At 34.8% G+C, this 15,207-nt stretch overlaps 1 protein-coding gene across 2 annotated transcripts in view; it reads right to left on the bottom strand.

Moving 5' to 3' along the window:
- LOC309660105 (uncharacterized protein) overlaps nucleotides 1–15,207 on the bottom strand; it is a 224,422-nt gene that overhangs the window by 52,884 nt on the left and 156,331 nt on the right. Inside the window, exons 1-2 of one of the 2 annotated variants that reach the window (XR_014263137.1) lie at nucleotides 6,993–7,380; nucleotides 832–6,393 (exon numbers count right to left, since the gene is read on the bottom strand). Coding sequence is in view for 1 of the 2 variants with exons in the window: in XM_082460655.1 (XP_082316781.1) it covers nucleotides 880–946; nucleotides 6,279–6,393 (182 nt within the window). In the remaining variant the exon portion in view is untranslated. Of the gene's footprint in view, nucleotides 1–831; nucleotides 6,394–6,992; nucleotides 7,381–15,207 lie in introns of those variants that run through there. The other variant, XM_082460655.1, reaches the window with a different exon arrangement.

Raw genomic sequence — 15,207 nt, 5'->3', positions numbered from 1 at the left:
CTACGGAAAGAAAACACATTTTCTTTAAACATAAGACACAGTTCCTTTGATATCCTGTTAATCACTTTTCCTTTTTAATTGAAAAACTCACCACAGAAATTAAAGTACAAATTTCATTATTCTAGAAAGAACCCTAAAAGTTGACATGTCTTTGAACAATTGTTTCAGAAATTCTTTTTAAGGTACATTTTCAGTTTCTGGCATGGCTTGAATTGAATTCTAAACTTTCTGCTGCTTGCCCTCTAAGCCCCTCTGGTGAATTTAAATAGGCTTCCCTATATATTTAGTACATTCAAGAATTCTTTGTCGCAGTGCCTACTCTGCTTTATTATTAGAAGGCTGTCTCTGAAGTCCAGCAGCCAGTTTGTTTTCTGCCATTAATAAAGAGTCTACTTTTTCCCCCCACTTCTTTGAAGAAGTTGAAAAGGCTCCATGTTGGGTGGAGGGGGTGTCAGGAAGAGAGAGAAGTGAAGGGAACCAACTGTGGTGTAACCCCCCCAACAAAATATGTTGTCTAATGTAGAATCCTCCCCAAGGTTTATAAATGCAAGGGCTGGGTTTTCAGTGTGAGGTTTAACAGAGTAATAACTTAGCCACATACTGGTTCCCCCCTCACAGCTAAGAATAGGAAGTCTACCATGAGAAAGACATTACATTTTTAAATCCTACAAAACCAAGTGCTTCCATTGGCTAACATTTCAACATCACCCAAATCTCTTAGTGAAGATGTCTGAAAACTGGAAAGACCATAAATAACAAAGTACATTTAATTTCTCACAATTCACTTATATGTCCAGAAAAATACATAGAAGAATTTCAAGAAAGACCTACCAATTTGGATGTATAAAATATTGATGTTGACTCATGGCCAAGGGAAAGCTAATTCAAAGGCAAGGAGAGATGACTCCACAGAATAGCCATTTGGTGCTCACAAATCGTCAGACACCTACCAACAGAGAGGAAGAAACTTCTTAGAAAAGGGGAATGGTTAAATCCACCTACATACAAGAACCCAAAGCACCCCAGAAACCTTAAAAGGCCGAGATGAAACCTAGGAGTTATGATTCTTATTTAGTTGACCTAACAGATATAGCCCATGATTATTTTTATGCTAGTTTTTATTTGTTCAGGAATTAATTATTAAAGTAACACACTTAAAATCACATTTCTTACATCAGATACAAGGAAAAATTTATTTCACCATATGAAAATTTTTCACTTTTAAATTCTTCATAAAATATGCATGGAATCAGCTGATTGATTATATAACACTATTTAATCTCAAATACACTTAATCTCAATTACCTTCAAGTTCTACCTGCTTCTGACAGGAATAAAGACGCAGATGTAGAGAATGGACTTGAGGACATGGGGAGGGAAAAGGGTAAGCTGGGATGAAGTGAGAGAGTGGCATGGACATATATACACTACCAAATGTAAAATAGATAGCTAGTGGGAAGCAGCCACACAGCACAGGGAGATCAGCTCGGTGCTTTGTGACCACCTAGAGGGGTGGGATAGGGAGGGTGGGAGGGAGACGCAAGAGGGAGGAGAGATGGGGATATATGTATATGTATAGCTGATTCACTTTGTTATAAAGCAGAAACTAACACACCATTGTAAAGCAATTATACTCCAATAAAGATGTTTAAAAAAGAAAAAAGTTCTATCTGCTTTCAAACTTCCACAAGTAAGACATTACATACAAGTTAATATTATTGGCTAGTAATACACTCCATCTGATAAAGCTGGGGAAAAAGCAACATTCAATGAAAATAGAAGCTAATTCATTGAAAAAATGTTGTGGATAAGTTTATGACAAAGTCTCACTTTTCATACTATTTTTACCAAGGGTTTAAAAAAACTAAGATATATAGATATATAGATATATAGATATATATAATATGTAAATATATAAAATGTATATATTAATACATATTAATTTATATATTCATGTGTATATGTTGATATATATTAAGTACATATGTTAACGTATATTAATATATATACATATAATGCCTCAGAGTATAGTTGGTCACTGATAGATAAAAAAACTAAATACAGAGATGGAGATGACAGATAATGATAGCACCTAAGTTTCTACATACTAACTATGTATTTGCAAAGCTGCACTAACAAGTCTGTTTTTCAAATGCTTAGAAACGTTCAGGCAAACGTGAAACGTGAAACGTGAAAACTTCTCTATGTTAGGAACTTTGTTTTCCTTTTCCAAATACAGTCACTAAAGGATCAGTGGGACCTGAGTGCTAAGTTAAATGTCTAGTGAGAAATTTAACAAAAGAATCCAAGTAATCAAAACGATGCCTGCATTCGCTGCCTACCGAAATGTAGGCTATGCTCTGCATGTGTAAATGGCAAGAAAATTCGGGCGTTAGCTAACCCTTTATGTACTGCTTTTCTCAAACCTCATCCAAACATGACAACTTGCAAAACCATTTAAATATTTATCAGGTGAATTAAACCAAGGCCAGGCACATGTACCAGCATGTCCATTTGAACGTAAGGAATTTAACATAGTATATACCTTTTGTAATTTCATTAGTAATTAACCTGTACTGTAATTCCCCTGAGATACCTATACCTCTTCCTTGACATTATTTATGTAGCCTAATGCTTAAATGACTTGAGAGTATCTCTACACCTCATCTGCAGCTTCACTGGAACACTAAAGTGTTAAAGACTTCTATACTCGGAAAGATATTGACCCCATGAACACTGAAATGAAATATAATCATATTTAGATTTGGCAAAATTCCAGCAGTGGCTTCCTTGATGGACCTTAAATGGCTTTAAAAAATGTCATTTTGAAAAACTGCTGTTTTCCTTACAGAGATTAAAAGTTAAAAGCATGAGTATAACAATATTAACAGAGCAATATAAAAGAGACAAAAGAAAAACTACTACTTCATTGGTATTTGATAGATGTTTAAGGTGAGTGATGATATTTAAAAAAATAGAACTTGAAGTTCACAGTAAATTAGCAAACAATGTGAGAAAGGAAAATAATCAAGCAGGGGTTAGTATATTTATGTAAAACAGTGATTCTCTATTTCAGAATTAAAATGTAAAAATAAGCTGGTGTCAGAGAGGAGGTGATTCCTCATTTCCACCGCATTGAGCAAGCTCGCATCGGCAGCAGACAGCCTTTAATATATGCGTCTGGCTCAGGCTGGTCTCCTAACCATGAAGCCATCGAATTGTTAATATCACTGCTTTTTTTCTGTATGCAACACATCATTTTCTTGCTCTTTGTTGTAGATCCTTCCTTTATTTTAAGCTTAGCATGATCTGATTTTCCAAATCATATTATACAGCCCCGAAACAATATCCTGTGACAGCTAAGATAGAAATGCAGAAAAAAGTGGCATCCATCTATCCATATACAGCATAAAGTAATTTATATAAACAAAGTTACCCACTTATAGCTCTACTCACCTTTATGGAGTAAGAGAAAAGCTTTATCAATGACGCGCTCAGAAAAGATAGTTCATAGATCGGAAGGTTACATACAGAGGGCTCAGAGAATGCATGACGATTAGTAAAAAATATATATTTTATATATGTTTTTGGGGAAAATAAACACAATTGCATTTTAAATCTAGCTTTGGTATCTTCCGACTATGAAACCGAAGTTAATATATATTGTGGTTCATAAATATGATGACATAAAAAAAATCTTGCATTTGAAATAGTTATATTTGATATCACTATAGCCAACAAACATCTATCCCTTACATTATTTTGGAACTAAATTGATGGAACATCTTATACATACAGGTGTCTGTAAACATATACCTGTATGTGATATTGTTTTATATAAGAGGTGGTTTCTGATCTGCTGTGTAAATGTGGCTATTAAATATAATCAAGTTTCTGTGTACTTGTAGATACACATACATAGAGTTCTTTGTATTGAGAAACTTATGCTTTTAAAAATGCTTGATTACAATGAGAATAAGGTTAAAAGAAGTAAAAAATAAATACTACCCAAAACTTCACGGTTTATATTATATCCACTCATTTGAAGTTTTAAAACATTTGTTTATACACACACACATACACACACTTAAAATTTCAGAGATTCTAAATAAATGAAACAGGTGATATAAGTAAAGAATCTGAATAGATACAGGGTGGATATATGCTTAAACACATTCTATGTGCCTTCATAGATGAGGAACATGTTTATGATATTGTAACATCAATTTTTTAGGAAATATAACTCATGGATGATTTGTATTCTGTGATACTTCAAATCATAAGTAATTCTAACAAGTCCAATAAAAAGGTGAACAAAGACTCTATTACAGTATTCTCAAATACACTCAGAAATTTATTTTAAAAATGTGAAGATATATATAATTTATAGTACCCCTGTAAAGCAATAGAGTTTAAAGAATGAAATCATTTTGTTTCTTCTGTTATGGAAAATCTCTCATCTCCATTTTGAATCTTATTATCTGCAACAATATTGTAAAATTTAAAAATAGATTTAATGTATAATTCTGCTCTCAAAAAAGCACATTTGATATGGCAATGGCTAATAATATTCAAATGTGACATGATATAGTTGAAATAGTTACCTCATATAAAACTAAAATTCTCATAAAAGTCTGCAGTTCAGATTCAGTTGATAGATGAACTAGAGCAGCCTGACTTCATAGGTGGTGTTTACTAATTTATCTCACATATGTCCATGATATATGCCAAGTAAAATGCAAAAATTAAAAGGTATTATATTTCTGCTAATTATGATAACTCGAACTCTTATAACAAGATAATGTCTTATAATAAGACATATAAAGCATGTTGTCTGGTTAAAAAGACTAAAGAAAACTCTGGCAATAAATACTAAGTATAATGCAGCATTCTTCTTAAATCAGTATAAAATCTAATAGGGTCAAATAAAGAAGATGGCAAATGATTTTATTTCTAGGCCTCAAGCATGATTATAGCTATACATTACATATTCTCAGCCATAGTTGTGTGAAAACATAAAGGATTTATTTAAGTAGCTAATGTATATATTTCTATGCATATGAAAAAAGTTACAAATATAAACCACTCTCTTCATTATTAACTAAGGAGTTATTCTCTTAGGCTAGCCACCTTAAATACACCAAAAGAAGCATTTTAAAAACACTTGTATTTAATTTTGCTTCTTACACAGATATCTTATATTGCTTTTATATATATGTTGTTATAATACAAACGCTATTTCTGTGCACTCTGTCATCACTTTAGAGTACAGTTTCTGAAAATAGTATTTTGGGGGGTGGGTCATGGTGAAAACATTGCTGATTATAAAGAAGAGCACTGTTCATTTCTCCTAGGCAGAATCTATGTATGTTCTTTTGTTCTGATGGTAACTGCAGACAATCAATAAGGTCCAAAGCTGCTGGTTCCCCTCCGCCTAGGTCCCAAGAGCCTGACTTGTGATGTTACTAAAATACCTCACAAGTTAGGGTCTCAGGGACTAGGAAAAGTCTGGTTTGATGCGGTAGAATTCTTCTTCCAGTAATAAGGCTAGTTTAGAAATTACAGTTGGGTTCAGTTAACTTTTTCCTCTAAATACTAATTAAAATACATATGCAGAAATATATATATGGTATATAAAGTTAGGATGAGCTGAATATTCATGACAACCATTTAGAGACTAATTTCAGGCTTTAAAATAATGAAGAATGTATGAAACAATGCAGATAATGTACAGTTAAGAGTCATTCCATTAGATCCAAGAAAGAGACGAAAAATGGGTTAAAATCTGTTTCTAGCAGATTTGTACAGCAACACCATAACCTCTGTTACATTAAAGAAGGATTATATGCCAGTTAATGGGACCCTAATTGAAATTTTGCTTCCCATTACACATCTATACAGCACAACTTGTAAGGTGGGCCCAGGACATACAACACTTTAACTCTAATTTAAATATACACTGTTGCAGTTAAGAATAAAACAAAAACTTTTTTGCATGTCATAATTTAATACCTCTGAAGCTTGCTATTTCTCTTTGAATCTCCAAACTAGTCAGACAGCCGATATTTCCATGCATACTCTGTAGCTATTTGAGCAATGCCACTTAATAAACACGTAACTTAAAATGCTGGCAACATAAGAAAAAAAGAGACTCTACTTTTAAACAATTGCATTATAAAGCTCAATACTTTTGAAAATACACAATCCCAATCCTGCATATTCACTGAATTTCCTCCGATCTTTTAGCCTTGTTTGTGGTTCGAGAACAGAATTTGTACTTTAGGAATGATCCAAGGTTTAGTAGCATAGAACGCAGGGTAAAACAATCGGACCAGCCATAACATAAAAGTCCTGGCCACAGAAGTGGAATCTGGTTCTTCTGAAGTGGTTGATCTTAAAAGGGAAAAGAGGAGGAAAAAACAAAAACGGAAAGAATTAGAATGTTTTCCTGTAGAACAGGTGAATCAGCCATTTCCAAGTAAGCTGCAAGGAAAGCTATACTGAACAAAATATTTGCTAACTGGCCCCCTCCTCCACCCTAGTACCACACCCCTTTCCAACCACCACCCCCGACCCTCTGTCCAGATCTTTACTTTGCCTTGTTAAGACTTTAAATATTCTGCTCCATGATGTAATGCATCATTATATAAGATCTCTTTCTGTTTATCGTTTGATTTTCCATACTGAATCAGTTATGGCTTAAAATAGTAAATAGTTAAAAAAAAATAAAACAAAAAAGCAGCACTCACAAAGAGCAAAAAATAAAACAGTCCTTAGATATAAGTCCATGCTTTTCGTTAAAACTGAATATGGCTTTACAATTTTTGACCATAGCATTCAACCAATTATTAGAATGAAAAATCTCACCCCTCCATAAATATGACATTAACATAATTATACCACCCCCATCACGGAGACCCATCCTCCTTAGGGAATACATCTGATGCTCCAAAGATGGAAATCAGTCAGATTTTAGTTGCTCTCCAACGTACCTTTGCTTCTCACTGACTGACTGGCTTTTACCCTCCACGCACTCACACGCCACCCCCTCCCCTCGGCTAGACACGGATGCCCGAGCGAGCACGCGCGCGCACAGGCATACAGACACCCAGCGAGAGGCGAGGCAAAGCATCTGATGCTGACTCAGAGCGCTTCTGTGTGCAGGGGGTGGCAGCGGCTGGTATTTTCACTGCGCTCATCATTAACATTAACTCACAGTCTAGCATCCACCCTCTCCCAGACCTGCGGGACTGCAGTATTTGCATGACGCTGTCACTCTAGCCTTTGCAGGTCAGATGAGAGAAGAAAAAAAAAGAAAGAAAGAAAAGGAGTGAAAAGGAAAAGCCCCCAAAGCCTTCATTTCTTCCAGGGTCTCCTTATTTTTCCACCTTTCTACTTCCTCTGTGGCTATGTCTCAGTTGTTTGACATCTTTCCGGAAGAAGCTGTCTTGTGCTTCAGTGAGCCAGTAGTCAGTTGGTCCTCCCCTCCCCTCACACTTGGATACCCACCCCTTTCCCCCCCGATCAATAACACAGATATCCAAATACAGTTGTGGAAACAGGCTCCGACACAGTCTCACCCTGGGTTCACTACCTCAAGAAGCAGGCAGCCAGGCTCACACGTGATAGAAAAATAATGCCAGCAATTCTTTAGCAGTCCTAGACTTTATTCTATGCCTTCATTCCCCCCCCCCATCCTCCCCCTCCCCGGCTGATGAAAGAGCAAAAAGAGCCTTTGCACTTTTATATGAAGCCCCCAAGCAGCCCAAGAGACAGATGAGTTCGGTGGCTCTGTATAGATCAATCATTTCTATTGAATAATGAAAAAAAACCTGATTTTAATAAAAATAATTGCTTAATATTTGTATTAGCTGTGCTCTCATTTCACAGGAATTACAAGACCTGCCAGGATCTGAATCATCGATATGACTTAAACTGTGTTGAAATTCTAACTTGCTGGAATGAAATCAACCAACAGGATATTAGTATATTTTTTACTTTTTCGATTTAAGAACTCTTAAAAATAATAATAAATAGCCATGTTGGCGGATATGTGAAAGTCTTTGAGACTAAGAAATGTTTGCAGGCTATAAATATTATAATTAAATATATGTTTACGTAAAACATGGATTTGTGTACATATGTGAAAACAGTCTACTATGTGCATTGTTACAAAAGGAAGTAAAATTTTGGCTGAACACAGTCGTGTTTGTACTACAGTGTTTCATAATATAAAAAGCAGTATATACGTATTTATCCAGTTCCTTTGTTCTTCAATTGTTCCCTTTAATGACAGAATGTGGTAAACTGCCTACCTTTCCTTTCTACACGAGCGATATTTCTGAATTACTTGCCAGACAGAGCTAGCCATCAGTGACTCTGCAGCATACAAGAAATACATACAAAGGAAAGTACGACTATTCTCAAGCCAACTCTAATGCTGTCTGGTGCTGGAGGAATTTCGGTGTACCGACACAGACAGATCCCAGGATGCACTGCAGCACTGCAGGACCAACTAAGGTAGCAGTTTGGCAACAGAACTGTGGCAACAAACGTGAAGGACAATCATTTGCAGAGGTTCCAAAGAAAACATCACACAACCCATAAAGAGAAAGAAGCATCTGCAGTAGGCTACGTATTTCTATCATCAGCTCCTACAGGCTCCTGATTTGAAAGAGAAAGGAAAGAAAAGGAAAAACTCAAGTGCAAAAACAAAAAAACACAAATAAATAAAGAAGTGGGCATCCGGAGGAAGCATGGTATTAAGTACACACTCTCACTGGAGAGAGAAAGGGAGGAAGGAAAAGAATACGAGGCAGAGGAAGAAAAGAAAATAGGAAGAGGGAGGGGAAAGGTGGAGAAGGGGAAGAAAGGGACGGAGAGGAAAGAGCAAAGAATCACTGAGCACTGAAGCAACAAATGAAATATGAAATTAGATTTCAGAAACCAAAGATTCCAGAATAGTGTTCAAGCTTAGAGTTTAATGAAAAACTGTAACAGAAATTAATGCATGCATAGCATAGCTTAAAATACTTATTGTTGGTAACAGTGAGAAGCCTGCTGACTTCACCCTTCCTGTTCTACGTGTGTGTATTAAACTGGTCATCTCTTAAAGTCTCTTTGCTCAGATCCATCTTTTTTTTTTCTTTCTCTCTCCAGCATCATCAGCGTCCTTTATGCTATTTTTTTTTTCTAGACAGTTGCCCACAATACTCTGGATAAATTAATGTTGTGACCTTGCTATGGCTATCAGACATAAAATGTCGACTGTTTTAATAATTGAACATGTGCTTACAGCAAACTGCCTACTGATATCTTAGCTCTGTGGACTGCCTGCATTAAGCACCTCACTCCCAGCTCTGCGAATCAGAAACAACAGATGCAAATACAACTTTCTTTTTCCTATTCCATGCTATCTCTGTTTATTACATACAGAGACAGACACACACGTAACTTTATAGAAGGCATAAAAACATTAACCAAGCGAGTTAGAAAATCAAGAATAAAGGTTTGAAGAAAAATAATAATTATAAATGTCCAGGCATTTAAAATATTTATATCCAGACAGGGGTGAGCCAGTTTCAAGTGCCCAGGCTTCTGTCAAGATCATCGTTGGGCCAATGGGAATCCAAACTTGATTAAATCAATATTTATTTGAAAGAAGATGTAATCAATCAGTTCAACTATGTCTGTCATAGACATGGGTTTAAGGTCTGTTCTTATTCTAAACTTCCATTCATCAATACTAAAACATCCCTAAATGAGACTCTGACTATGGCTAAACTATTTACAAAGTAAATTTTTCAGTCTGTTTTACATTTAATTTGAGCAAGCAATGCAAGTATGGTCTTCCTAGATCAATTATTTTTATATGTTATTCGAGTTTTGTTCCGTTAACTTAAAAAATAACTAAGATAGATCTGGATGTATATCAAATGGTGTATTAAGTTAAAGGAAGCAATGACTGCTCTGAAATACTTTAATACAACCTGCCTTCTACCTTACTACTAAGGCAAGGGATCTTTTCTCAGAGAGGCCATTTGAACTCATTGTTATTATGGAAATTGTATTTAAGAACATTGATGAGGTTTAGGATAAGGAAGATGGAGGACAAAAAATGATCTACGGTTCTAACTTTGACTCAAAATTCATGGATGTGCAGAATATATTGTTTTTTTATTACTTGCATATTTTCTTTGCTTTATTTAACCTACACTTTCCAATAAGGTGCGACCAGCCACATGTAGTTATGAAAATTAAAATTAAATAAGGTAAAAATTCAGTTCCTCTGTTGCCCTAGCCATATTTCAAACGTATAACAGCACATGTAGCTGGTGGTTACCATTTTGGACAACACAGCTATAAAACATTTCCAACCTTGCAGAAAGCTTTATTGGACAGTGTTAACTTAAACTGTCCTTGTGAAAGTTTATAGCATAACTGGTCACTGTATCGCAATACTTTCATTCCAGTCTATTTTAAGAGGATGAATTTATATTGATTTATTTGAAGATCTAAAATAGGAGAATTCCATTTGACTAAAGAGCATCTAATACTTTTATTTACTAATAGTTTTGAAATATGTAAGATTACTTAAGGGGAAGGGTTGTACAGAAATGAACTTTAAGGTAGTTGATAACAAAACCATCAGAAGACACAAAAACATACTCAAACTGAAGTCTGCAAATAAATCTGACAGAGGCTTATTTGTCTAACCTTTCCAGAAAGGAGAGTCATGCTCTTTTTGCTGTCAAACAACCCATATTACGAATTTCTATTTTCAAAAAAGAAGGGCTGTAATAGTAGTGTGAGTAGCAAAAATACAGAGAAAAAGCAATTTTTAAAAATCCTATTCGTATAAGCAAAAAATTGCAGTTAAGAGCAACAACAAGTATGGTTATACCATTTTCTTCCTTTTTTTTAAAAGAGAAAAGAATAATTAAAGGGCAGGGGAGACAAGAATCAGATGCCAGTGAACTAGGATGACCTGGTTGGGAATTTTTTATAAAGAAAAACAGGTGTGTGTGTGTGTGTGTGTGTGTGTGTGTGTGTGTGTGTGTGTGTGTGTAGACATTGTTAAGATAATTTTGAGTTATCAATCAGATTCTGGAACTAATTATCTTAAGCAAAATGAAAATAAAGTAAAACATAAGTGTATATGAGTTATTACTTTAAAAATTTCATGGTGAATGATGCAGCTGGTTTTCAACAAGAAAAAACCTGACATCTTTTCTTCTAGTATTTTAGTATTTGGACTAGGGGTTGATTCAGTGTTTAACTAGGACACTTTTGGATTGTAATGCAAAACGCTTATCTGTCAACCTAAAATTACTTTTTTCTTACTCTTTTGATATATAAGTGCAGAGCATCACAACTAACATGGAAAAATAATCACACAGATTTCTCTTCCTTTCAAGGATGACCCTTTAGACCCTGCCATGTGAAATCTAATGTTCATTCTTCTATTTAGATTCTTCTATGTATATGTATATGATTGTAACACTCTATACCAATCTCTCTCTCTTTCTCCCACCCTCCCCCCATTTTCCTCTCCCCTTCTCCTCCCCCCTGCTTTCCCCAAGTGTGTAACCCACTTGCCAATCCAGTCTGTCATCAATATCCACAAGGGGACCACATTCAAAGCCACACCAGAGAGACGAGAGAAGGAGAGCAAGTCTGAGATAGGGGTAATTGGAGCAAGAACATGAACTTGAGGGAGGTCTTGAGGGGGAAGTGACAATGACAGTGACTGTTGTACAGCCACACACATGAACAAATAGTCTTGAGGATGCTGGTGGAGTGCTTCTCTTTCAGGAAAAAGGTAGGGGATAATAATGAGGGGCAATTTGGAGACCATGGAAAAAAATTACGCCGTATCAAATTATCTTGCAATCCAGAAGAGTATTTTTCAACAGTTAGCAGGCTTATACGTTCTAACAATAAAGGAATGTTTCTGCTCTGCTGATGTGCTTCCTAACAGATGAGAGAGTGAAAAATTAATCTTGACTTTTTAAGATGGGACATTAGGTGGAAATGATCAAGCGACTTCAGAATTACTGTCATATTTAGAGCTTGACTACTATGGCAAAGGAGCCATAATAACTTATGTTTTAGCTAACAAACTACGGAAGAGTACAGGTATCCCTCAGTATCTGTGGTTTCAGGACTCCCGGGGATACCAAAGTCCTTATATAAGGAACTGTCAAGCCCCTTATATAAAATGGTGTAGTATTTACATATAACCGACACGCATCTTCCCATATGCTTTAAGTCATATTTAGATTACTTATAATACCTAATACAATGTAAATGCTATGTAAATAGTTGCCACCATGCAGCAAATTCAAGTTTTGCTTTTTGGAAACTTTTGGAATTTTGGGAGAGGGGGGTGGAATATTTTTGATCTGTGGCTGGTTGAATTTGTGGATTTAGGACCCACAGATTTGGAGGGCCAACTGTACTATTTTCCTTATATTCTATATACAACACTTTCAAATGAAGTTGGAAGGGAAGTAATCTAGGAGTCAGGTAACTGGTTCGAGTGCCAATTTGGTAAATAATAAAATTTATGGTCTTGGGTGAGTCATTTAACTCTTGGAACCTTAGTTCTCTTATCTTTAAAATTAGGAGAGATGACTCGGTTAATCACCAAGACCTAATTCAGCTCTAAAATTTTGTGCAATGAAAGGGAGTAAAACTGGAAACACGTGTTGGTCATTACTACCTACTATTTAGATGTCTGTATGCATAATTGCATCATTTAATCGTTATAGTACTGTCCAGTAGCATTTATCTCCAGAAAGACTAATGATAAATCCTCTTCATATGTCCCTGTGATATCTCACCTAATAATTAAATCTCAAAAAATGTAACCTTTCATCTTAGCTGCAGAATATGGTAATATTAAAATGTTATATTAGATCTTTTATGTGGATTACCCTATTTACATTTAAATTTTCATTGATTTGGAACAATATATAAAATATTTTTATTTTAGATGTAGGGAGGTAGTAATTTTCTAAGTCTTAGAAAAATATATATACACTGTTATGGTACATGCACTAAGGAGATGAACTCACAGTCTCCTTGGACAACTTATTGATAAAAATTAGCCTACATGGATTTAAACACATCTAGGATTAATTGATTGAATAGACATATTTTAGCTTTAAAAAGGCATTTAAAATTCAGGCTAAAATATGTCAGTTTATAAAACTACTTAGGTGGGTTCTAGAAATCTGAGGAAAAAAAAGATATCAGAAAATCAGGTGAATCATAGGTTTAAAAATTTCTATCATCTATCAAAAACTTTAAAAACACCTTTTTTGATTTTTTAAAAAATACTCATTTTGAATGCTGCCTAACTTAGGTGAGGTAAAGTTATTAATGGATAGTTATTATTCTGATTGTTCATAATCACTTTTATTCTAGATTTTGAGTTTTCTTCAATATGAAAAAATATGCTAATTTTGTAAGGTTTTTAACATAAGGAAAAGATAATACTTTATCCATTGATCATGATAGGCAGGAATGGAACACAAATGATAGGGTAAGTTATCTTAAATAAAATATTCTCTCTTTATAGATACTTTTATTTCATTTCCTGATTTTTTCTATTCATTTTGAAACTTAATATCACACAATCATACATATTTTTTTTCAAGATTTAATTTTCACTGTGCTGTCTCCATGCTAAGTGATGGAGATTGTTTCCTGATTCATACACTTTTAGAAGTATAAGTACTATGAGACAAGTTTTAACTTTTCAAAATATATTCTTTCATGAAGAACGCCACTACAGCATACTCTTGAACCTTATTATATAGGTTTTCAATGTATGTTGAAGAAGCTACCATTACATGGGATGAGGGGAAAATACTTAAAGCATTATAAACATCATTTAAATATTTCTGAACTGTGAAGGTTCAAGTGTGTCCTGCATTCTCATGCTTTGTTCCATCCTTTCCAAGCAATTGCATTGACTTGTTAAGGGTTAGAGGGTATACTTCCATTGATCAGAAAAATAGCCTGACACAGCAAAACTGTCTGCTAATTCAAGACAGATCAATCCCACCTTTGTTTCCTTTTGGTTACATTATGGTTATTCATTCTGCATCACTTAAATTCCATAATACATATCTCAGTCTAAGAAAGGAAATGGTTAAAGAATAATCTTGGTAAAAAATGATATGTTCCTGGGTATTTCCCACACTGAATTGCTATTGAACTTGGTGGACATTATAACACCTGATCAAGTGCTTGGCCTCATTTTCAAGTTCACTCGAGAATTCTGTCCCTTTTAAGGATTTTATGAAAACCTTGGGAAGAAAACCTACCTTGGAATACAATTAAAAAAAAAAAAACTTCATACAATCTTATATTAGTATGTTAATTCTCTTGGGAGGGTAACACTCAGTCTCCAAGAGGTACTAGCATTTTGACTTTTACTAACCTGAAAAGTTACATGCTGTTTAATACGGTTCCTACTCTTATCTGTAATCTTTACTTAGATAACAACAAAAATAGTCACAAATTCAAACCCCTCATAGCCTAAGTGGCCCACAGATATGTCAATTTTTTGCAGTAATGCTTGATTATATTTCTTTATTTACTACTTTAATTTTCTCTTATGTGCCATGAGACATAACCCATTAAAGAAAAGGGTTAAATTAGAATTTATGTTTGGATACTTTGCTATTATAAAGCTTTGAATTTAAGAGAAACGTATTTTAATTCGTATGCCTGACAAAGACATGTTTTAAAGCACACACTAAAAGGAAACAGCTTTTCAATTACTAAATGCAGTGCTCAGTAGGACAGAAAACTTACTGCTTCTCTTAAATGCTAGACCTTTAAAACATTTGCTGGATGACAGCATTATACAAAAAAAAAGTTTCCTTAGCAAAGAATTAAAGCTGAATATGCAACATTTCTTAGGAGCATTGAATAAGTCTATTTGTCCAGCTTACTTTGCAAAGACTGCGTAGAAAACAGCACCATAAACACTTTCAGTCCCCACACAAGGGCTAAACAAAGAGTCCTCTTTCTAGCCATCTAATCGGGTAATTTATTTTTTCAACCATCACATAAATCGAAACACAGCTGTAACCAATGACTTGCAGATCCAGTTCCCAGCCAGCTGGAATCAGTTCTGCTGAAACAGCAAGATTTTTACATTGTTCACTTCTGTACATCTGGAGAAATCAT

This window comes from Balaenoptera physalus, assembly GCF_965194825.1.
Source record: "Balaenoptera physalus genome assembly, chromosome: 4".
Classification (NCBI taxonomy): Eukaryota; Metazoa; Chordata; class Mammalia; order Artiodactyla; family Balaenopteridae; genus Balaenoptera; species Balaenoptera physalus.
Note: the sequence above shows the minus strand (reverse complement) of the source record. Positions and strands in the feature narration are given on the sequence as shown.